Source organism: Rhynchophorus ferrugineus, unplaced genomic scaffold (genome assembly GCF_030347505.1).
Source record: "Rhynchophorus ferrugineus isolate W39M unplaced genomic scaffold, kcgeb_rfMv2 rfM2, whole genome shotgun sequence".
NCBI classification, from domain to species: Eukaryota; Metazoa; Arthropoda; class Insecta; order Coleoptera; family Curculionidae; genus Rhynchophorus; species Rhynchophorus ferrugineus.
In genome coordinates, this window is record NW_027472581.1 from 34,957,396 (window position 1) to 34,983,854 (window position 26,459).

The 26,459-nt window shown below is 33.2% G+C and overlaps 1 protein-coding gene across 1 annotated transcript; it reads right to left on the minus strand.

Moving 5' to 3' along the window:
* Positions 1-539: 539 nt before the first annotated feature.
* mAChR-A (muscarinic Acetylcholine Receptor, A-type) lies at positions 540-24,745 on the minus strand. Its single transcript, XM_076397360.1, has 8 exons — positions 24,444-24,745; positions 21,970-22,144; positions 19,957-20,090; positions 19,689-19,833; positions 15,141-15,279; positions 10,142-10,365; positions 9,746-10,086; positions 540-1,652 (listed from the first exon to the last, which is right to left on the minus strand). The coding sequence occupies exons 1-8, from the start codon at positions 24,712-24,714 to the stop codon at positions 1,273-1,275; spliced, it is 1,809 nt and encodes a 602-aa protein (XP_076253475.1). The 5' UTR covers positions 24,715-24,745; the 3' UTR covers positions 540-1,272.
* Positions 24,746-26,459: the final 1,714 nt, after the last annotated feature.

The window sequence follows — 26,459 nt, forward strand, 5'->3', positions numbered from 1 at the left end:
ACTATTAATTTGATAAAACCCCGAATTGAACTAGGACATTGCGTGATGAAGTCAACAGCTGAGTTCCTTTTGATGCTCAGTAATATGTAAACAGTCTAGTTCAAAATCTTTACAATGTCAACCAAGTTAAGAGCTCAGGCCAATAAGTAGAGTGAATATAATCAATTAGCGTTTCAAGGAACTATTGGATTATGAAATGACAGTGATATTAACCACAAATAAACATAATCAGTTCGGTATTAACCTAATGTGCTTCACTCCGTTTATATAATGAATGGAAAATAACAGTAAAATAAAAACTACATATAGATCAATAATTATGCAACCGGAGATATGTTAGAAATTTATTTAAGATTTGTAGATCTGAGAAGACTGACATTTTCTTACGTTGCTGTTAAAGTAATGTATAAAACATATTTAGCAAAATAACAGGAATTGAAAACAGTATCCATTGAGGCAGATAAACGAAACAATAGAAAATATATAACCTTACAAGTAACATTAACAAACAGTTATTTGCATATGGCCATCAAAAGTGATATAAAGAAGCCACTGAGATTTTATTTAATCAAATTTTAATGGCATTAAGATTCTGGGTATTCTATCAATTCTTTTTTAAATATGCAAAAAACAATATTTCAGATTTTACCAATAAATTAGCCAATTCAAGACAATTTAAATGAATTATGTTACCTGTAGCTCCATTGCTGACATACAAATCCTCTTGACAAAAGAGCACAAACTAAAGAAAAATACTACAAGAAAATCATATTTTTGATAATTTGAAAATGTGTAATATAAAAGATATTTCTCCAAATATACCGAACCCATTCACTACAATGGTTTATGCTTAAATTACCCATCGATATAGTTAATACCCTTCATGATTAAAAAATATTTTGTTTATCCTAAACCGTGTGGCATGGCGGGCCTCCGTACCCACCCGACTTGTCTCGGCGCGCCTCGCACCTTAGGCCATTTTTGTTTCGTTTAAATTTGTTCGTGTCATCATATTTTGTGCGTTTCTTTTTTCCTCACTCATACATATTTAGACTCATTTATTTTTGGTTCGATATAGATATGAGAATTGATTATTGTATTCAACACTGTGGGCATTTTGTACTATAGACATTTGTAAATTTCGAAATATTGAGTGGTTGGTGAACGGATGAGTCTGTCGTCCTCGAGATCGATTTCAGGACGCGCCGTCGCGTGACCGGACGAGTAGGGAGGCACCGCCATCATCCTAACCTAAAAAATCACGATGAGTGCTCAGTTATTGTAAAATCCACGATTGACGGCCGCTCGATTTCTATTGTGCCACTTGCACTGCAAAATTCTAAGATAGGTCCGTCGAAAACTGGCGTTGCACAGCGCGTAGCACATGGGATTTATCGTCGAGTTGATGTAGCACAGGTAGTAGAAGAAGTCCCATAGCTGTTGGGGGATGCGGGCGCTCGTAGCTGTCGCCGGTTTGAGCAGTACCAGGATATTGTACGGCGTCCACGTGATTATGAAGGTCAGCAGGATGGCACTCAGCGTCTTGGCCGCCTTCTTGTCCGCTTTCTTCTCCTGCGTCTTTTTCTTTTTCTTGCCATGGTTCTTGGTCGCGTTTGCTAGTAAAGTTTTACCTCCCATGTGCTTCGGAATACCTACGACATCCACATAAAATCACATTTATATTAGACGTAATTTTGAAATCACTTAACTTCTTCATTTAATTAAAGCAAAATAAGCAAAGCTTTATTGTAAAAAATGAAAAAATAAAAATAAAAACGAAGATTAATAACTGATGTATTTTATAACAAATACTTAACAATTTAATAAAATGTTAATTTATGTTTTCAATCTCTTGACATGCGAATATCATTTCACCAAAAAAGTATTTCGGTTTCAAAGTTAATGAAGAAATTAAGAAATAACATATTAGAAAAAATAGATTCATTGTATTAATGTAATAAGTAGAAAATAAATAAACCTTTCAATTTTAAAATATGGTCGATGATGATGATGGGAGTACAGAACATATGCTGACATAGACACAAAATGTCTATATGTTTTCTTACTTAAGCGTTAAGTTTTTTTTTTGTGTAGAAGCTGTAACTCTTGGTGAAATAGATTCGTGGAGTGTTGGGTGAATGATTTTAAGATATGACAATTGCACTAGCCAGAAATTAGGTATGAATATGCCTTAATGCTGTCAAATATACAGGCTCTGAGAACTGACAGGCTCTACTTTTCAGTGTATGTTATTTCGTTGAAGTATGAACAATTTCAGTGCTTTGAAAATTTCTGCATTTATAACGAGTAAATCGCATTTGCGGGAAGTTTTGTGTGTTGTGTTTTTGTAAAAAAAGGAAGTTGTTATGTGAAGCTTTTGACAACTACAATCCATCGATATCAACCGAAGACAAAGAGTGTTTTGGACAGCAAAAAAAATTAACCAGGATTTGAAGGCATTACTCGATGATGATCCTTGAAAAACGCAACAAAGTATGCATAAATTGTTATTAACAGCATGCATAATTATTGATTGTTAAGTAACACAAGAAACTATTGCCATCACTTGAAGAACATGTAAATGATCCAAAAGCTTGCATATTTTGCACTGTATGAATTGAAGCTAAGAGACATGGGTCATATGTGAAATGCTGCTTGAACGGCAAAATAAGGAAGGTTTTTTGCATCGTATTGTTACTAGTAATGAAAAATGGATCCATTTTGATAATCCAAAGTGAAATAATCAGGGCAGTCACCTGATACATCGACACAGCAATGCCATGGCTCCAAAGTAATGCTGAGTATTTGGCGAGAACGCAACCACCAATATCGACTACAATTGATGCGTTTGAGCGAGAAACACAGCCAGCATACGAGCAAAGACGCAGCAATGTTCTTTTTCAGCTTGACAACGCTTGACCGCATGTTAAATTGGTGCAAGACATACTTGGAAACATTAAATCGGAAGTGTAGTGTAGTGTGATATGAGTCATGATCTGTCTAAACAGCGCTTCTCTTCTAGTGAATATACTAAAAAATGTATTGATTCGTAGATAGCTTCAAAAATCTTTCTTTCAAGATGAAATCCGTAAATTGCCTAGTATATGCGAAAATCCTTTAAAAATAGTTTATGGGTCTAACATAAGTGAAGGTTTAATATCACTATCCAAATTATAACAGAATGTATGCTTCTTCAGGCTTGATTATGTAAAACTACCTTGGAGCCTTATTTTGGAGTTTCCATTAGTATTAATTTTTGAGTTTTTAGGAAAACCTAAATAGATTAAGAATATATAAAACCAATATTGGGAGAAATACAAAATTATCTGAAAGATACAGACGAAGACTAAATAGCGAATAAGATAGAATAAGATATATATATATATATATATATATATATATATATATATATATATATATATATATATATATATATATTATATAAAGCATATAAACACTAAAATAAAACCTAAAAATTATTCTTTGTATATCATCACCTCAGCAGTCGGGGAGGGAGTCACTAGTACGAGTACTTCCCAACCAACACGAAACAATTACAGATCGGCCGCAGCCGTTCTAGTCTCAGATAATATTAGTCCCTATTTTTCAGGTCTCGATATTGATCCATGTCTTTTTCTGAGCTTCTCACTGTCCTCGATTCAAAAGATCGATTTTGTCACACAGGTTTTTAAGAAATTCGTTCACCTATCATTCGATAGATATGTCTACACCATTATAATCTGCATCTCTGAACTTGAATGATTATAAGACAATCATTCAAATAAGACATTTATACTATTGTAATACATTACATAACTTTTTATTCATATTACAATATAGCACACTAAATATTGTACCAAACTGCTTTTTTATATATTAGATAACCGCATAAAAAATGGTACATGAAAGAAACAAATTGTTTGAAGTCTCTAGTAATTAAAAAATTAGGTTAATATTTTAATGGTAAAAAAACTTAATGTCGTAATTATTATATAATATTTTTTAATAAATTAAGCATTCATTTAGTAGAATAAAGGAGTTATTTTAATAATAACAAATTTAACATTACAAAAAATATTCGAGGACGTCATTAAATTATTTAAAAATTTTTGTTTGATTTTTTTTAATAAAATATCCTTAATTACTAGAATTGCTAAGTATTTTTTAGAACGTTATGAAATAATAGTAGTTTTTATTTTTATACCAATATATATTTTAATATAATAAGCATAATTTTACAAAAAACATTTTTTTATAACATAGGCAATAAACCTATAGGTTATTGTTCATGTTATTGAGAGTAAAAATTAGTTCGACTCTTTTATTTGTAAGTCTCCTGTTTACCAACAAAGGTTCACCTGGACTGATAATTAATGTGGGCTTCGAACCACGGTCCTCAAGATAGAACCAACTGCCGCGTCACTTAGAGATCGTCCCAGAAGACATGTAGTCTAACCCATTCTAGTTACTGGCATGACTGGAATGATTTTCTTTGCTGAATTTTTGCCTAATGGACAATCACAATTATACACAATGACCAATATAAATGTATAACCATGCTGCAACAAGATTCAAACTGGCAACTATCGCAACAGTTTCTGCAGGAAATTTCCTGTTACCTTGATTGCTTCACCAGCAGAGCTGGCTAAAAATTAGTTCCACCCATTTTTAAAAGATGACTCTGATTATTATGGATATTTTATAGCGAAAGCTGAGTTCGGAGTTTTATATAAAAAAACGGATTTTTACCCTTTTGAATATATTTAAGTGGTATTTGCGGAAGTTTGTAGTTTTCTGGATTTAACTTGAAGAAAAGTACATCCAAACCGTATTAAATGCTATTAGAAATGTATAATGACAACGGTTTAAAAAAATTGGATAAGAAGCAGTTTCTAGAATATTTTACATAGTATTGTAATGGAAATGACAATGTAAACTTGTGAACAATCACAAGAACAAAAAGTCTTATGAGTCTGTCGAAAATTCCATTACAGGGATCTGTGTAGACTAAAATTAATGATGATCTTAGAATTAAAGACTGTTAGCGCTAAGCCGCTTATAATATAACAAATCATATTGATAACGTCATCTAAGATGATGTTATTTAATATACAAGTGAGAGGATGTTTATAAAAACTCAAAGCCCCATTTTAGCCTCTGAATTAATGTTTATCTTAATGGAGATTTATGATAACTCCAGGAAACCAAATTTGCGCCGTTGATCTGAAAGACCAGAGTATTAACAAAGGTCTAAGAATACGGGATCATTATTTTTCCGCTCATTGTCGGAAGCAGTTCTCCAGTTTCTAACCAAGAATCTAACAAAGACGCGACAAGTTTTTTCGCATTCGCCATATTTGCTGAATGTTAATCCTTTCGATTCTTGCTTGTATTACAAGTCAACTTATTTCGCAGAAATCGAAAATTAGCCATAAGAAAGATATAATTTGATGAAGTTGAATTCAAAAATGATTGGGATACGATATCTTGTTATTATAATATCTTGCAGTACCGTATTTTGAAATCTTGTATAATATTTCTATTGCTTTGGCTCGTAAAAGCCCAAAGTTGAACAACCATAAATCCATACTGGTTTCAAGAGTTGTTGGTAAACCAAAAGCTTTTTATATACTTCAGCTTGAATTCTTCACATTTTTTCTTAACATTTGGCTTTCATCTGAGTTTCACATAAGGATCATGCAAGATATTTGGCTCTATTTACATAAGGGACTACTTGCTGATTTATTTATCCCGGATTGTGCTTGTTTCTTGCTGGTGAAATCAGTATGCACTGTAATATGCATCTTGATTCAATTTAATGCGCCATTTTTCTGTCCAGCATTGTATTTGAGCAATAGCTGTTTGTAACCTTTCACTTGATTTAGTGCAGTTATTTCAATGGCTAGAATTGCAGTATCATCTGCAAATGTAACAACGATATTTTCATTGAATATGCCACAGATAAAGGACTTATCTCTATACATCTCCCTGTGGGCACACCTGCTTGTATTTTCCTATTTTTAGAATAGGTAACTTCTTGTTTGATAGTGAAGTATCGGTTAGTTAAATGTATCTAAAATTTTGGAAAATCGGTCAGCGAAAAGCATTTTAGTCGTATGCTTTAAACCCTCATGTCATACTTTATCGAAAGCTTGAACAACATGTTTTAACAAACAACAAAGTTTATTTTTCACTTATATGATTTTTATATGACTTTGGTGATTCTATAAACCTAACCAATCGTGGAATGTTGTTTCCTGAAACCAAATTGACGATCTGGAATAACACGTTTTTCTTCAATAATTCGCTTTAATAATAATTTTCAATACAAGTTTTTCAAATAATATGGACACTGTCGGCAATAGTAATGTTGTTATGCTGTTTCATGAGATGGCTTTCCTAGTTTAGGAATGAAAATTACTTCAGTCACCATCCACAGTTGTGGTACATGTAGTAGTGTAAATGAAGCATTATTAGGTTGATGTTTTTAATTAGAGTTTTTCTTGAAAGTTCCTTTAAGATTTTTCCAGTAATGAGGTCAAACCCCGCCTTTTTGCGCTAATATTATTTTTTATTTCACTTTTAACTTTAGTCGATGTGACAAAAGAAATTTTTATCATTTCCTATTCAGTCACGTAAAGTAATGACTTAATGTTATCCACTATATGAAATGAAACATTATCTCAGGGTGATCTACAAATTTTATAGTCGTGTCCTGATTATCTCTGGCCCAACCTCCATCCTCATTTTTGTGGAGGCTGGATCAAAGTCCACGCAGAAATTCATTCATGGTGTAATTTTTTTATTATTTAATCTCATGTCTCAGTTGGAATGTATTCAACTTAATTTTAACTTGCTCAGCTCTGGAATAATACCATTTCCTCCTGGCTCTTCAATAGTTATTGGGGTCTAGTTTTCATCTATACTTAGTATTGTAACGACCGCTACAACCCTTTAGACCACCACTATTACATCTATATTAAATTCAAAGGTTGGCAACGCTGGTGGATTGATACTATGCGGTTCCCAGCCATACAAGTCTCTCTTTCTCCCAATCCCCAAAAAGCGACTCTGGACGGAGCACAGCTATGTTACAGGTATATCTCTGAGAGACAGCTTAAACTACTCCAAGTGCTCCAATCCGAAAAAGTCTGCGCGTTACTCAATGCCCCATGGTTTATGAGAAACGTGAACACTCGAGTCAGGCATCCCGTTTGTGAAGAATTTTACGAACATGCTCAGTGTAAGGTTTTCCATAGACGTCTTAGAACACGACCTTGATTAAATCCCTACTCATCCATAAACCTAGTCGACAGACAATCCTAGTCGTAACCCAGGGTCTCTGTTGCCCGCAAAACATTCACTATCCTGAACCCGAAGCGAAATCGGGACCATGGTTCTAGCTGGTCATCATGGAAAAAGAAAAGAACTTCTCTCTCTTTTTCTCTACCCCCTGTAACAGTACCACTTCCATAGCGATTCCGTACTTCCTATACATAACCTAATATCCTGTCCACTCTCCCGTCGAACACATGTATCATTTAAGATCAAAATAAACAAGTTTTTATTCAACCGGTATTTTCTGTTCCCGTGCGAATTCCTTCCACAAAAATATTGGTGAATGATACGTTAAACAATCGTATTGACAGCTACACATTCCGACCGACAAGACGTATATTCCTACTGTATTTTTCTCCGCTGAATGCTAAATATCCTTGATCAACTTTTCCATCTCAAAGTTGACTTTTTCTTCTAATGTTATTCGAATACTTATTCAATCGGTTTTTCTATTAACCAGACAGCTACTTGGCATTCATATGATGTATTCACTTAAAGTCAGCACAATTGGTGAATGATCTGAGTTTAGTTTTAGATTTACTTCAATTTCCATATAATATGGAGCTGTTGACCAATATGTGGGTTTACCTGTCGATATAGTTTCACAACCATATGCCTGAATAAATTCTCATAGCCTCTTAATTAGAAATAAAAGATTACTTAGTAAACTATGTTTCTCATATAAGACACAAGTCTATCTTATTAATATCAAGGATTCCTTGGAGTTCTTTCTGATGGTTAAACAATCCATTTATATTTCAAGTCATGACTCTGAGTGTTATTCAATTAAAGCAATTTTTTATATTTTACATTTTCAATGATTTTTTTAGTACCTTCTAGAGTTTTTTTATTTTTTTGACCCATACTCAATAAAGAAGACTCCATTTAGCTTAATTTGATTTTTCTTGGTTATGATTATCTGAATATTTATTTGAAAAACTGCGTAAATCTAATATTTAAGTTAATTACTAATTATAAATTTAAAATATTAATTCGATATTATTTTTAGTTAAGCTCTAAAGGCAATGATGTAGTTAATGTTTCCATTAGTTTTTTTTATTTTAAATGATAATTTGAATATTTATTTTTTATGCTTGGGTAGTCCGATAAATACTTAGTCTACTAAAGAAAAACGAACATTTTGCAAAACTAGCGATATTATTTCTCAACATTAGTCTCCTTTTAGCTCTATACATTTGATCTAGCGATGCTGTAACTTCTTTGACCCATCTGAAGAATGAATACCCTTTCTCGAGGTCTGCAAAGTAGGCCTCCGTGGCGGCGAGGAACACCTCATTCGACTCATGTTTCTGCCGGCAAGTGACTTTTTCGTGAAGTTCGGAATCGAAAAGAAAATCGATTGGGGCCAAATCTGGAGAATACGGTGGATGGTAATTAGGCTATGAACTACCCAATTAGACCAAGTTCGCCGTAGCGAGTACGGAGGTGTGAACCGATTCGTTGTCATGCTGGAAGAGTATCTTTTTCTTCAGAACACGTTCGCACGTTCGGATGAAGTCCATTGTTTCGACTGTTTCTTGGTATCTGGTGTCTACTTTCCCATTGCGATTAAGCAGCGCCAAACACTGCTCTGATGTGGTCTCACGGTAGCGCTTGTTGTCCGGAGTGAATTAACGCGGCACCTAACACGCCAACAGATTTCTCATGCCCGAAATTTCATGTAGTATATGACACGCGGTCTTTTAAGATGTCTACTGTCTCAGCTATATGGCTAATATAAAATCGTGAATTTTTGTCATGTTATCATCCTCCATGGCAACCATTTTCGGGGTACCTAGGCGTGGCTCATCAAAAACCACGGGAACACGTTGAAACTCATTAAATCAATTTTTGACGATCGCTATAGAAGGAGAAGAGTCAACGTACACAGCATCCAGACGTTCTTTAATTTTACTGCGCGATTTACAAGTTTTTTTTCCAAAAAACAAGAACCAAATCACCGACGGATATTCTTTTTTTTTTATTTTTCAAAAATCCGCGGACACGCCTGCTTCCAGATTTGCAGTCAAAACAAAACTACGAGTCCGATTCGACTGAAAGTTCGAGAGTAGTCGTCTACGAGAGTGACTACTACACGATCGTAAATTTCTTTTGCGCTAGTGGCGCTATCGGGTGGTGAGACTAAGTACTTATCGGATCGCCCCGATATATATATATATATATATATATATATATATATATATATATATATATATATATATATATATATATATTAACTATATTATATTAATATATTATATATATATATATATATATTTAACACAATTTATAAATTATAAAATAATTTTATCGTTATTATATTTAAGATTTAAAGCGAATGAATTAGTTAATTTTTGCATGAATTGACAAATTAAAACTTAAAAAAATATCACATCATAGCACTTACCCTTGGCATTCAATGGTATCCTAATATCAGGCATTGCTGAGGGCCTCCTGTTCAAATGATTCACGTGACCCACCGAATTCGAGTTCACCTTGAAGTCATCCTCCTCCACCTGGCTCTCGGGAATCATTTTGATCGATGGTCCCTCCGTGGATTGCGGCCCATCCTTTGAGTCGCCCGGTAACCGTATCAGGATGGTGTAGACGCTGTCCGTCGAGGACGATCTTCCGCCCAGTCTGTTCGCCATCGGTAAACTTCGAGTATCCCTAGGCACAAAACGTGTCGGGGTCATGTTGGCTTGACCACCTCCCGACCAGCCTATGTCTCGTGCAGCGTATGGGTCCCTAAAACAACATAAAAACTAGTTAGGGCAGAACGAGAGCGATATAATGAAGATACCTGATGACGTTCAACGATGTACATCTGGATACGGAACTCTGGAGAGGTGTGTCGAGAGAAACGGGAGTGATGCAGCCTTGGCCCTGCTCGCTAGGGCTCTCCTCTTCGGTGTCGCTGCCGTCATCTCTCCCCGAATGCCACCAAGTCACGCACCAACTGTGGATTCGACGTAGTGTTCCTCTAAAACCTCGAGCTCGAGCACCTCTTTGAGATACCAGTATAATCTAAATAAATATACTATATGTATTTAATTGCTATGTCAATATTTGGATGAATCCAGGCTAAATATTTTTTGTCTTAAAATAACATAAAATATTATAATAAAAACCCTAATGTATTAACTTGAAAAAGCGTAAAAATATTGGATCTAAAGCAATTAAGACAGCCTTTTATTCGTGAAATAATTATTCGTAAAATATTCATCTCAAACCGGTCTAAAAAGATGTAGATGTTATAATTTCTATACCTTTGTTATTAGGTATATTTTTAGATATATTTTCATTGATATTTGTCTTTATTTTTTGTTATCTATCGCAATGAAGTAATTCATTTAATTCAATCTAAAAAGCTATATTCGCTCTAATTAAAATATCTAATAATTCAAAGTCTCTACAGACTATGATCGGCAAACTTCTCCAGGTATCGACGGAATGTCGATTACCCAGTTAAAAAGGGCCCGCATAAGCAGCTCGCGGAACTGGCAAACATCATTAACTCAATCATGAGACTGCAACATTTTCCGGCGTCTTGGAAACATGCACATATAGCGATTATTCCCAAGAAAGGAGCAAAATCATCCATCTGACTGCAGGCCCATCAGCCTTCTCAATGCCATTTCGAAGCTTGCTGAGAGGGCAATACTCTACGCTCTCAACTATTTCACAAAGGAAAACAACATCATTCCTGATGAACAATTCGGCTTTCGCGCTCACCATTCATTCGTCCATCAGGCTACGCATCTGGCCACACACATCCATCACGCACTTGACCAACGTAAAAAGCTTGGAGCAGTCTTTCTGGACCTAACCAAAGCCTTCGACAAGGTCTGACACGACGGTTTGGTCGCAAAATGCGTGTGGTTAGGCCTCCCAGAAGAGCGGTTAGGTCCACTCACATCAAGTCCTATCTCTCGGACAGGACAAGTCAAGATCAGGAAAACACTTTCCAGTCGAAAACAAATCGATGCTGGCGTACCTCAAGATTCCCAGCCTTATTTAACCTCTTTATTTCAGATCTGCCGAGAAAGGAGCACATTTTTACGCTGACGACACTGCTTTCTTCACGGCCGCCAGGTTCGAAGTTACAATTCATGAACGTTTACAGAAGCAGCTCGATCATGCGGTCAAGTGGTTTAAATTCTGGAGGTTGCAAATCAACCCCCTAAAAACCCAGGCCATCATTTTCAATAAGTAGTGTTCCGCACTGCGCGTCTCGCAACTTAAGATCGACACCGCAATAATTCCATGGCTAGATAATGTCACATACCTAGGTCTCATCCAGAAAGTTATCCTATCTTCTCTGATCTGCCATTCTAGCAGACTTCCCTTTTCCATCAAATGCTTATTTTACAAGATGTTAATTCGGCCTGTACTTCTCTACGGATCTAATGGCTACTTCAAGTTTGTTACACCCAATCTGGTCAAACGGCTTCAAGTTTTCCAAAATAAGCTCCACAGAAGAATATTAAACGCTTCATGGTTTGCCAGAAATAATCAAATTTATAGGGAAACTGACACTCTAGAAATCAGGCACTTCATATCTCAATCATTCCACACCACAACCACTCAGCTCAAGTTCCTTTGAAAACGCGCTTGTTTGCGAGCTGGTCGACATGCTGGGAGCTTGGCACCACACACATGCGACAATATCCAGTTGTGCGTTAACTCAGGTTCGTGAATCAATAGAATCGCCGAGTCCTCGTGTCCAATAACGGCTGCTCGATCATTGGGTGCCATATCCCCAAATTTAATGCAGTAGCAGTAGCGATCCACAGGGGTCAATTGTGAGGCGGTTTCGGTTTAGTGTATTGGTAAGCCCAGAGGCAATCCCACATAACCCGGTCCAACTTGTCACTCCAGGGCAAGTTTCCGCGACCAGGCATGCGGGATGCATTCCAGCGCCTGGTTTTAGGCCAGAACAAAAAAAATCTGTTCAAAATAAGCTAGCTATTCTTGAACATTAAGCTACGTTATCAAGTATTGACTCTTTTCGTAAAAAAGTACTTTTTACACAGCCGATGCGCAGGAGGGGTTTCTACTTCTCAACCAACCCGCGGCTGTTAGTGCCACAGGAATTCGAATATTCTTCACTAAATTTCGCCACAGCTGGCGGTCAGCTGCAACTGATCTGACCTCTAACAATGATAGTATCCTATTTATTATATCAGTTTTTATTATTTATATCCATATCTTTTTCGAAGCTATTCTCTGTATCTCCAACACAAAAGAATGATTTCGCCACAAAAGTCTGTGAGCAATTCTTTGACTTTTCATTCGACATCTATATACAAACCATTGTGATCTGCATCGCTGAATTTTTTTCACATCTGTGCTTATAGTATATTAAAGAATGACTTTTTTCTAATTCTATCTCAGTGAGAAACATGAAGAATTTGCCTTGAGCATTACGTTTGAAATATCTAAACTCAAGAAGTCCAATTATAGTAGTGTCTAAAACACAAAGCTATACAGAAGGAATGGTAAGATAGGCATTCGAAAGAACCGGATTTTAGTCTTGATTGCAATATTTCCTCTCTTCCGTGCCCACTATTTTAACCAAGTGCTCGGCCGATTCGACTTGTTAGCGGTAGATGCTGCTATCTTCTCATATATTACTAATTATAAACACTTGAACTCTTGTACTTGCTTTAACTGAATCCTATTGAGATTTACAATAGAAGGCCATTCATTAGTTAGCAATTCATTGGTATTTTCTTTATTAATTCTCAAGTTCTACGTCTTTACGGTGCATATATCATGAAAGTTTAGTATTCTTCATGATATGACTTTAAAGTACCAAAAACTTCAATCTTAAGAAACAATGGCGAGACGACATCTCTTTAGTAAACATCAACTTGCCAATTGAATTTGACAAATCATATAGCACTCACACAAATCACTCGCACGGAACCATCGTAAGATGCATGAAAAAGTTTAATAATTATTAGCAAGATATGTACAGCTTCCAAATCTGCCCAAAGTGAATATATACAGTGGAAATCAGAACGAAAATTAATAAAACCGGCATTCGCAGTCCAAACCAATCAAGATAAATTTATAACAAAATCCCATAATGGCTTCACTCGGCCTGTTGATTTTCGATGTAACGTTCTAATTGAATAAATTAATAAAGTATTTCATAAGGAAGTAAGAAAAGTGAAAATATTCTTAAATTAATTAATTCTTAAAAAGAATACAAACCAAATAATCTAATCCAATTACCGTTTCCATTGAAACACTATAACTAAAAAGTCATTTTGTCATTATTGCACCAGTTGACGAACGAAATTAAGAAAAGCTATCTTCTTCCTCAATTAAGGCAATGTTTCTAAAAACCTGTACAGTTCCGATGAAAAACATTATCCTGCTTCCCTTAGAATAACAATTAACTTAAAAAATGGCTTAAAAACTTAAAAAAACAGTAAGTTTATTTGTCCAACAAGACCACTAATTTGAAGAATTTTAGACAAGTTAAAAAAGTTTTAAAAAATCTCTTGGAAAAGCATTAAATTAAAAAGAAGTTTGATAAGAATTATTTGTATCGCTACATATGTGTATTTATTTATTTGCCTTAACGGATTATTGAGTTTGCTGCGTAACGAGATCAATATTATCTATTTAAATTATATATTTTTGGAATGGCCATTATTTCTGTCGCAAGATTAGGAAACTATAGGTGGATGCACGTATTCTGATATTGATATATTTCCGCTTTAAAATAACATTCATTGGCAAAAGTTGGTATAATATTTCAAAATATTCAAATCAAACCGAAACCATAATCATCCACTATTTTCTGAAACTCAATTTTTGGCAACATGGCAATACCATGTCGAAAGAACGATATTGGTTTGACAGCGATCGATCCGTTTTCACACATTTTGAAATCACTTTTTCAGCATTTCCAAAACCGTGTTCCAACCAAACCATTCCACATAGATCTAAATATGTGGTAATCAGAAGGCACTTTGTCTGGTGAGTACGCATGTAACTTGCTATAACAGTATATCCATCAAAACTCTTCCAACGTGTGGACGAGCGTCGTCATGCAAAAGGATGATTTTGCGACTGTTACTATTGTTTGCCTTTTTGCTTTGCTGTTGCAACAACATGTCATTCAATTTATTCAAATGGCATCGAATAACACCTGCGGTAATATATGAATTAGTTCATATATACATAATATATGAACTCTTTAAATTTTTATAGTAGATTCACTCTTTACCGCCAGTCACACTATGTCACAAAAAATTGTCTTTTTTATCTTGCAAGTAATGAAACGTCTTTGGTAAAATATTTGAAATGCGTGAAATAGCTTTTTAAGTCAATTCGTGTAGTACTCATTTTGCCTTCTTTTTGATCTTTCCCATCTCATGTAAGCGTCTGGAAATACCGATTCACCAACCCCTAAATTGTCTTAGCTTGTTTTCGTCTAATAACACTTTAATTCATTGCCTTCGAACTTGTTTGGTCATTCTCTGTAATTGACATAAAAATCATAACTTTGAAAAGAATACCGGCAACTGGGATATGATGGAGCCCTACCATCAGTTTCTAATAAAAGTGTTTGATTAACTTCCACAACAGATTTGTTTAAATCAAACAATGCAAGTAATGAATTTTGAAAATGCATTTATTATTCAAAATATTAATAAAAACTATCATTTTATGTAGAAAAAATCAAAACCATTTAATAGTTGTTTACATTGATTCTTCGCAATATAACGAATGTATATCGTTGATCAATATAAAATACCTAATAAATAACTAATTTCCCTTACCGGCTTTTTTCTTCTTTGTGGATCCACGCTGACCGTACTGTGCATATAGACCGAGTCCGTGTCCGCCGTAGACGATTCTGAGCGAGGTCTCCGCCATTCCTCCACGTCTACGGTGGAACAGGCGTTCGTAGCCTCATCGCTGCAGACGAATACACTGTATGCAGGGTATTAGCTAAGTGAATCGTTTCGTTCGGCCTTTTCACATTTAGAACATCCAACGAACAGAATCAAAACGGAACGTAAACACTGAACTGTGCTACCTAGAAGCGTCTAAATGTGCAGGCTACCGAAAACGGGGCCCTGTCCAAAGGGCAAGACCCCGTCGACGAACACTTCCTAACATGAATTGCTATTATCAATGGACAGTGTGGATCGTTAAATATTCTTATTATTTTTTGTATATTCTTATATTCTTATCATCAGCAATATTATTGACTCGATTTTCATTTTCGCATCCACGTTGATGTAACCTTCGTACTGTTAATACTCCTGATTGAATAACGTTATTTTTGATTCACGTGTCTCACGTGCGTTAAATCAATAATATTGAAGATGTAAGGGTAAACCCAAATTATTATATTTTTAATAAACCTTAACATTACTTAACCACAGTTTTGAATAATATTTAGTTGTGATGTCAAGTGTTATAACAAAAAAAATTTACTATATTTTACTCGCAATAGGTCCGATACATCTAAACACTTTATAATGAGATTGATTTTGATTATATTTTTAGAAAAACATACTTTATAATTGTGATTTTACTTTAAGGCTCAGAATTAATATAGCTAATAATTATCAGGCCTTAGGAAGGATTTACAACAGATGGTATTAGTGCATATTAATTGCTTTGACTACATTTATAACCAACCTCATGAAGAAGCCTTGCTAACAGGCTCCACTTTTCAGTATATATATGTGTGTAATTACGCAAAAATGAACAAAAATTGTTGTTTTCAGTGCGTTGAATGTCCGAATTTGTACTGTGTAAATATCGAATTTTACTTTTTTACTTTAATTTGATGAAAAATTCTAAAGGTTTCGACATTTTAAAAGAGGTGATTTTGACAAAGAAAGTTCTCGAAATCCAAAAATATTTGAAGACGGGAATTTAAGTCTAATTACACGATGAAACTATCAATAGGGATTACTATCGACTAAACTTGATGCGTTCGAGTCCGAGCAAAGACCCAACAACGTTATTTTTCACTGGTGAAAACATACTCAGAAACGTTAAAATGCGAAATGTTATCCTACCCGCCGTATTCTCCAGGCCTAGATATGATTTCTACTTGTTCCGATATATGAATCATGACCTGTCTGAGCACCGCTTCATTTCTGTAAATTCGAAAAAAACAGATCGATTCGTGGATAAACTCAAGAGATACATAGTACTTTCGAGATGTAAAAGTATGATATCCGTAAAAGATGAGAAAAAATAGCGACTATCAATGGATAATAGTTTGAATAATATACACCGTACCGATTTTTCACAGTAAAGCTTCAAAATCCTGTAAAGATATCTTATAGGCCTAATATACAGTTAATAAAATTGCAGGTATATAGTGAAACTTATCAATTATATAGGAATATATTCCCCAAATATACACTATTATTATGGTTATCCATTTAAATTATATTACAAAAAAGTTTTGAAATAAAGCGCAAACGAGTTATGTATTTATTGTCACAAATTTATTTTATCCTCTCTAAAGTAATTCCCTTAGAATACAGTATTTTATAAACAGTTGGTGAACGGAGCTAATAATCTCATCAAGGTTTTAACTTTGTCTTCGAAGTGTTTTAAATTTAGGTAGAGCAGAGTCTTCATCAATTTTTTTTCAAACCAGCACAGATCGATTCAGAGAAAAAAATAGAAAAGTGTTAGACCCTACAGGGTCTCTTGAACTACCCAAAGCGGTCACTTGAGGCAATCGGTTATACAAACCTTTACATAATAAAACATGCGAGATATGGGAACAAAAACATATCAATTTGTGGGACTCTCATAGAAATGAAAACGAAACTTAAATAAACTTCTTATTGAAAAAAAGTAACTTAATTAATTTGATCCTTGCTGAAGTTCATGTAAACATAAACAATATTCACACCAAAATGCATTTAATATAAGTCTATTCTCACTCTCCTAACACATTGTATCATTGTATCATTTCATTCTTCGTTTGAAGGACTATGCGAATAGTTAGTCAAAAATAAACTTCCCCTTCAGTATCTAAAGGAAACTGAGTTTTCTCTACATTCAGATTTTTCTCATTGAGTTTTTTCTTTCATTTTATTTTTCTCAAGATCGTCTCTCAAAACAGCAAAACTTTTCTTTTCAAGCGAAGCATGACTAAATATTTTACATAAAAATCACATAACGTAAATATAATGTAACCAAGTACCATAATAAAAATTAGCTGATTCAATCCTTTTTTTACTCAAATGACAACTTTCTCGAATTACTTTTAATATGTTAAATAACAAATAATAATTAATAATTAATTGAAAATAGTTCTACGAAAAGAAATCGAGATAATAGAGGATTTTATGTGAGTTGAATATCTGAAGAGCCGTCAGTCTATATTTTATCTTGAGAAGAAAACGAAGTGTAACACTATGACATGTATTGAAATGCAGTTAGTTAAATTAATATCTTAAAGGAGCTTTAGACTAACAAACAAAATAAATATTTAGTAGTACAATAACTAATAGTACATGTGATATGACAAAATGAAGTTAAATTTAAAAAATAATTGAGAAATAAATAATATCCCATAAAAAATATGTGTATCCGCTCACCTAACAAAAAACAAAAGTTTTAGTGTGTAAAAATGTATGACTATAGTAAGCTTTAAAATTTATTTCTTAAGATTAACAAATTGTAGGTTCAGGACTCAAAGCACTAGATCTAATCTGCATAACATTTCTAAATCGGTTAAAATATAAACAAAAATTAATACTAGGAATAATTATACATACATAATCTCTTAAAATCGCATTTCATTATTTTATTTTACTAAATGCAGAGCCAAAACATAATAAAAGGGTCATGTAAATATCAGATATTACAAAAGAATAGCCTACCATAATAAAACAAATTTTTTTGGCAAAATGAGTTTTTTTAATTCAACATAATTCCCTTCAATGATGATACACTGATTATTGCTTCAAAATAGGCCTCAATTTCGTCGATCACCTCTTCATTCTTCAAATTATTCCAAGCGCATCCCAAAATACAGACGCCATAACCTTGCGAGGCGACAGCGTTTTGCCACGCTTTGGAGCGAATTCATCATGTGCAGTCCACTCGGAATACTGTCGATTGGACATCGGAGTGACATGATGGCGCCTTGTTTCATCCACTGTCATATATCGATGCAAAAACTCGGGTTTATTATGCTTAATCATCTTCAAAAACTGCTCCGAATCATCAACTCGTCGTTGTTTTTGGTCAAATGTGAGCTCGCTCGGCACCACATTGCACAGAACTTTCTCATACCCAAATATTCGTGAATGATATGATGTACACGTTCAGTTGATATCTTTAGAGTGTCTGCTGTTTAATTCAGTTTCAATTTACGGCCATTCAAAATCATTTTGTGGATTTTTTAATGTTTTCGTCGGTAACAACCTCTATTGGGCGTCCACTGCGAAAGTTTTGGCTTCAACTGTATTTTTACCTTCAAAAAGCAACATTTGATCAACACGCGAAATTCCTTTTTATCCATTTTTTTCGCAGTAACAAAAGTTGCTTCACTCAAAATGCTATAATTCACAAACTAATGATCCGACAGCTGTCAAATTTATACACGCATTGAGGGTTAGGGTTAACTAAAAAAAAAACATGGACTATTCAATTGACCTATTACCTTAGTATGTTCTATAATATATTCTATTATTTTCCCTCATCTTAAAATAATGTCAATATTTGTATAATAATTTTGCAGCTTTTAAGTTTTCATTTCAATTTAAAATACTAGCAATAATAAAATAAATTAAAATTGCATTTACCTCAACAGGATATTACTTAAATGAGACATACGTTCACTACACTAACTTCAATAACATATAATTTATCTGATAAGCATTAGAATAATGTTATCAAAACGAAAATAATACGTTGAACTCTTGAACTAATTGCAGGGGTTCCAATCAAAAGTTACAAGAAGAGTTCATTTCATTTTGAACTCACTTATCCGATGACTTCAGTCCACGTTGTTAAATTTATATTTTAATATTATCTTATTAATCACTAAGTTGACCGTCCATAATTTCACCATGAACAAGAAAAGTGAGTTATTCCAATTTAAAAGATCTAAGAGTGTATTACTAAATTTAATTTATTCTTCGGTAATATCAAACCAATAAAGGCAACAAAATATTTTGTATAACGATCGACACCATCTCATTACAATACTTCATATAAAAATACTCAGATTATTCTAAATCTGAACATCCTAACGGCTCATGCACAATGATACCAAATACTGTATAAATTCGATTCGATATGAGATTACCTAATATTAATGAACGCAGCATACTTACCTAGAATTACTGCGTTTACTGCTATCTTTTTTTCCTGCTTGTAGATTGGGCAGGTCTTTCTGTCGTTTCTCAGTCTCTCGCCAGATTCTCCAGTATAAAAAACACATGACAGATACTGGTACATAAAAGGCAGCTATTGCAGTACCTAAATAAACAACAAATTAAATCGCATCTTGAATAATATAAGTATTGTTCAAGTAAACCGACAAATAGTTCTAAAATTATAAAAAAGTAGTATATCTCTAACTAAAATTTCGAACAAACTTACCAAATGTGATATAATGATTAGTTTCGATGAATTGGATGTAGCATTCATTATCCGGAACCGTCCGTTGGCCTTCTATGTAGGGCCAACTGTAGATCCACGGAGGCCACAGAAGCAAACTTATACCCCAAGCACTCCTAAAATTGTATTAAAACACTAATATACTCATTCAACAAATAACTTTTAATTATAACTTATTATCATTTATATTTTTATTAAAAAATTCTTATTAAAAACTAAAATCCTGCTTATCAGTATACTTCAGGAACTGCATAGAACTATAGAATTTTATGCGAATTCTGATAAATATTTATAGAATCCAGTTCAATCATTTTCTCACTCATCACTCAACAGACAATATTTACTTAACCAATTTTGATTATTAATAATAAACTATAATAGTAAATTATATATTATAGCAGATTGGATATCTATAATCTGAATATTGTATACAAAGAAAGAGAGAGAGAGAGTGTGTCAAGAGGATTATTGTTTTTTTTGGAAGATGTAAGGATGAAGATATTGTCAAAATATTTGTATATGTATCTGAAGCTAATGTAATATTTCATGACTTGGACGGTACATAAAGAACTGCCACTTTCCCCAGAGGTTACCAAATATCTTGGCATGGATTTGAATCGATAATAATAAGTCAATTGTCGTTATAATAAATTAATAGATTAAATATAATATTATGAATATCCCATGTTTAATTAGAACATAACTAAAATTTAATTAATAAATTAAAAGTAAATTTTTTTAGACAGCAAGCAAGGATCTTGTGCACAAATTCATCATTATGGATAAAATATGTATCTTCCACTGTATCACGACAAAATGCTAAGGGCCAGTCGTATTTGACAAGAAAATGTAAACGTCATTTTTTAAAATTGAAAACGAATTCTTATGTTATCTTCAACTTGGTAAAACACTGAATTTGGATTATTATTGTAAGACAATTGGATATAAAAAATACTGTAAATTATTTAGTTCCCTCTGACGCCAGACATTTTCAAAATCAAATTATCCAACAAATTTTCTCGTGCAAAATGATTTTCATCAATTTAACGGCTAATAACTGCAGTAGAGTATTTTGCAAATCTTCCGAAAAATAACAGCAGTGACGAGATCCATAATTCTTTCGCTGAACTCTTTAATATCAATAATTTCAATATCATTTTAATATCAATTATTTTTTTAATACTTCTGGTTTATTCTACAGTTTCACTAGGATATCTTACAATAGCTTAGAGATAAAAAAATACCAAATGCCCAGCATACCATAAAGTAGGATACCATTTTTAAAGTATATTACATCACATATACATTTTTATAATATACGAATTTTATATGTTACAAGTATTGTATTTTATTATATTTATATTTATAGCTAAAATAGATCTTTAACTATGTCCAGGAAGTGATTTAAGCCTTTGGATACTAAGTGGCTACTTAGAAAGTAGCTTCAAATAGATATCCAAGTAACATATATCCAAGGATTTATAAAATAGCACATAGCCAAGCATATTTTTATATACTTTAAGTACCCGATTACCACTGTATAAAATGTGAAATAATAAACTAAAAAATTATGGCATTTGAATGTTAAAATGGGTTTTGGTTTGGCACTTGATAACCCTTATCTATCAAGACCATTACGATAAACTATTTATAATAGCTAATTGTTTTTATGTGTAATAATCTTATTTTTAATTCTGTTAAAATTTACCATACAAACACTGTCACAAAAAAAATCACAAAATATCATTCTAACACAATAACATATATAAAAAGGCTAACAATTTTCAGTATTACAAACAATAATGTTATGATACCAAAGAGAAAGATAACCAAATAAAAAAAGCATACGGAAGGCAAAGCATACAATAAAAATCTAAAGTATATAGTTCAAATGAGACATATTGACTAAACGGGTTTACAAATGAATAAAATATGGATGCGAACATAAAACAGATGTTTAAGTCTTGATGAAGCTGGACCTGATTTGATACATACCCTATCATAAAAGCAGCCTTCTTATTGGTCCTTTTTGCGCGGTATGTCAGCGGCCTCGTTACCGAGAAGTAACGATCGAAACTGATTATGAGCAAATTTAATACTGAAGCGTTGCTGGCCAGATAGTCCAGGGCTAGCCAGGTGTCGCAGATTAAAGGCCCTAATGGCCAGTACCCTAATATAAAAAAACATATTTCTGTTCATATATACTGTATAAATCAACATAAAACAACAAAGATAATTTACAATAGCTAGTTTTATTACAATATTAGTTGATAAATCATCAAACTTCCTATTATCAGTAATTATATAATATAAACCCTTGTATAACTAATAATTTTTCCAGATAAAATTTACTGATTCCAATAAATTTTATGTTAATTATATATAAATATTTGAAAAAGACAAAATTAGAGTCAGCAATATATTGTTAAATACAGCCCCTCCAGCCTTGGGCAGATATCCCTTTCAACCTCATAGATTACCATTCTCTTCGTAAAATCGAGGACGAGGTGGTACAAACAGTTATCCTAGTACTATCTCGAACATGATAGCAGGTCGCACTGTTAGTTCGATTGGTCCTCCGATACTATTTTGACTTAAATCTAACATCAACTGTACACGCATGTGTTTTTGTGGGTGCAGGAAAAGATGACAACTATTCAAATATGAGTATTCATATACTATCTCTCCATTTATTTATAATTTTTATTAAATCGTCCACAATCCAAATAAAACCGCAGCTTTTCCATTTTGAGATTACTTGATTCTAAATTCATTATATTCTTTGTTTTTAATATTTTCTCAAGTAAGCATTATTGCTGTCTTTCTAGTATATAATCGGAAAGTAATAATGTAATTATGACTTTTTGTAATCTTACGTAATGAGAATTCATCGATATTTATGGTATTTATAGTTAACAGATCGTACATAAAAATATGATGAGTTTTCGAGAATTAACCCTATCCGAATACCAGAGCCAGATACCAGAGCACTGTACTCCTAATGATTCTAAATATTTTGGAATTAACTAACATGATTTGTTTATTTCATTAATAGTTTATATTAATAAATTATAAAATTTATGCTAGGTATGGAATTCTAGATGTAGAATACTAATATGTATATATAACTGGCGTAAACCTAGGTGCTAGTATTTATCCTGGTACAAAGAGCTGTCCAGGTACCATACTGTTACCATTTTGAAAGTTCCATTGTGCCCGCCTCATTAGAGTTGTCAAAATCTAGGGATAGTCTATCTTCACCAGCCACCCTTGACACAGATTTTTCAGCAGCAAGATAGTTGAGCATAGACAAGAAAAATTAATCATTTAGTGTCTGGTCCAAACTGTAAGGTAGACGCATAAGAACCATCAACGAACATTCAGGTTCTCACAAATAACGAAATCATTCAATACTACCAAATAATTAAATAATTAGATTTAAATATGAATCTGTCTAATCAACTCATTCAAGTGAAAAGAGTCCAAAGAAAAAAAACTTTTATTTTAATCACAAGTGTGTACCAATTTTCAACCAACGTTCAGGAACTTCTATCGAGTTACTATCGAAACGTATGGCTTGGTGTAGTCTTAATTAAAAAAGTTTAAGTTGTCAGCTTATTCCTTCAAACGTTCCAATTGTTGACAGTACAGGTTCGAACTAAGAATTTGGCAGTAAGGAGCAGCTGATACTATATGATTTCTTGCCAATCACACCAAACGTTCAGCAAGACCTCCCTGACCATCAATCCTTGATACCATGTTATGTCGGCTCACTGAGCTTCAAGCACGGCCGTTTTCTCTTTAACTTTATTTTATTGTAATTCAACACAATTTCGACTCTTGAATGGAAACTGATCCCTGAGATTTTTTGGTTTAACTCGTATGGGTCACATCTACCTCCTTTTTATATACACGCTTTTCGGAACGATTTTAAATGGGTTGTGCTGCAATATTTAGCTCCTGTTTAATAACAACAGGCTTACAATGATTATCAAACTCGGATATTTTTATGATTTCATCCACATTTTCAATAATTACAGGATGATTAGAGGGAATTGGAAGCCTTCCAGAGAGTGATACTCCCTTCAGATCAAAGTTAACGGGGCGGAATTAACAAAATAAAAACTGTACTTTATTGGCTGTTGATTAATTATAAACTTTATGTACGTTTTCAGCCGCTTGGCTTGAGTTTTCATCTTTATCAAAGAAAAACTATAAAATATAGGGTATTTTAACTTTACTGGTGTCCATCTTTAACAAAACTAAGTCAGCCATTCATAAAACCGTCAAATAAGATGTTTTGTTACGAAATATTAACTTATACGAACGGATCGAGCTTTTAAAGCACGAGATACAATTTATCAAAACGAACCATTCGAAAAATAACGTATTTATTTTTACTGAACAATATGATAGAAAAGGGGGTAATAAGGTTCGAACACTTAAAACAATTAAGTAATAGAGCTTACCGAGGAGCGTTGAAATGGTGAAGAGCGGCATGGAGATGAGGCCGATGGCAAAATCGGCGACCGCGAGAGAAAACAGAAAGTAATTGCTTATCGTTTGCAGTTGCTTGTCGATTTTGAAGGAGATCATCACCATGATGTTTCCCACCACCGTGACCAGTGAGAGGATCGCCGCTATGGTACCGATGAGGACGATCTGAGTGATTGTGTATGTAGCCTCGTGGGGAGCAAAGTTGACCAGAGAGGTGTTCTCCGTCGCCGGCGACGTGTTCATGTTGTCACGAGGACCTGGTGGTCGCCAGATGTCGCCGCATTTCGCCCTCTTGCCCCCGCAGAAGCTAAAACAAAGCCAACATTAATGAGTATTCTATTTCATTATTTATATTAATCTTGTTTAATTTGAAATAGATTTTTATCAAATATAAGTATTATTAACAATCATAAATTCGGATTCTGAGATAAAAAATTGGGCGAAAAATCTTTCGAGCCCTTCCTATATTTATAGATTAGTAGAAGGATTCTGCGTTATTATGATAAACTAATTGACATTTCGGTATAGGTCTTGTCTAATTATATTTGTTAATCAACAAACTTAAGAATTTTAAGGCCAACAATTTCAATTTTATACATATTTTTAATATTTAAAATTCATGATATTCTTAATATCGCCAAGCAAGAATAATTACTTTATTTTATTTATTTCGGCTTACGGTTTAGCATCAATATATTAATTATACATTAAGAAACTGAAGATATATAACTAAACAAATATTTTGATAACATATATATAATCTTTAGATCTTGTATCATTACCGTTTATCTATAGACCACACTTGGAGATATCGTTAATTATTTTAAGTTGTTTTATTAATATATTATATATTTTATTTAGTTATTATTTAAGTTAAAATATATGAATGGCTATTAAACAAAAAAACTATTATTTTACACAAAAACTGTTTTATTTTACAGAAAGAAAGGGCGACTTATTGAACGGCGATAAAAAGTGATACTGAAGGTTCTCATCAACTAGAAAACAGTCCAACCCGTTTCACTCTTTCACCATACAGGTAGTTTTAAACCAGATGGCCGGATAGTTATAGCCGTATTACCTAAAATGTATACTTTCCAACTAATAGGCTACTCTTGATGGAGCTTCTTCCGTCCAAATATACAATATTTACAACAGATTATCCGTTAGTTGTCAAACCTTTGATCTTTTCTTATCATTTCTCAAACAATATGGCTGTGCAATGTAAACTATATCATGAAGAATGCTCGAATCGTAACAATAGTTTCAATACTTTTTGGCCGCAGAATGCAGCTAATGTGGAATAATGGTAAACATTCTCACAAATAACGATATCATTCATTACTACCAAATAAATAAATAATTAGATTTAAATATGAATATGTCTAATCAACTCATTCAAGTGAAAAAGTCCACAGAAAAAATAAAAAAGAGCAAGTTTTTATTATAATTTAATTCTATAATTGTAATTACAATGTGTACCAATTTTCAAATGATGACTTTTTACTAACACTGTACCATCAAGCATCAAATATCAAATATTTCGACACAATGATTTAGAGATGACTCAAAACAATATCCTTGAGTATCAATTCACAAGTACGTAATTCCACAAAACTACATTTTTAAAATTGTTCTCTTTATCAATCTTCAATCGAGACAACAATCGACTCCAATCGACAACAAATATTAAATCTTTAAAATGAAACTTTGACAGTTGAATAAAGTAAAAACTAACAATGTTCGATACTACAAATGTCTCTGAATTATTTAAGGAATTATTGAACCATCTTTGTACTATATGGAAAACATTGAATTTAAATATAAATGAGATTTCTTATATAAGTAAATTACAGTATTTGGATCATAATAGTTAGTTCTACCTTTATACTTATTAACCAAAAAGATGTATACTATAATTTTTTGATTGTTTCAACAGTAATATCATCGTTGGTGTTAATTTCCAATCGAACAATAACCGGCAATAT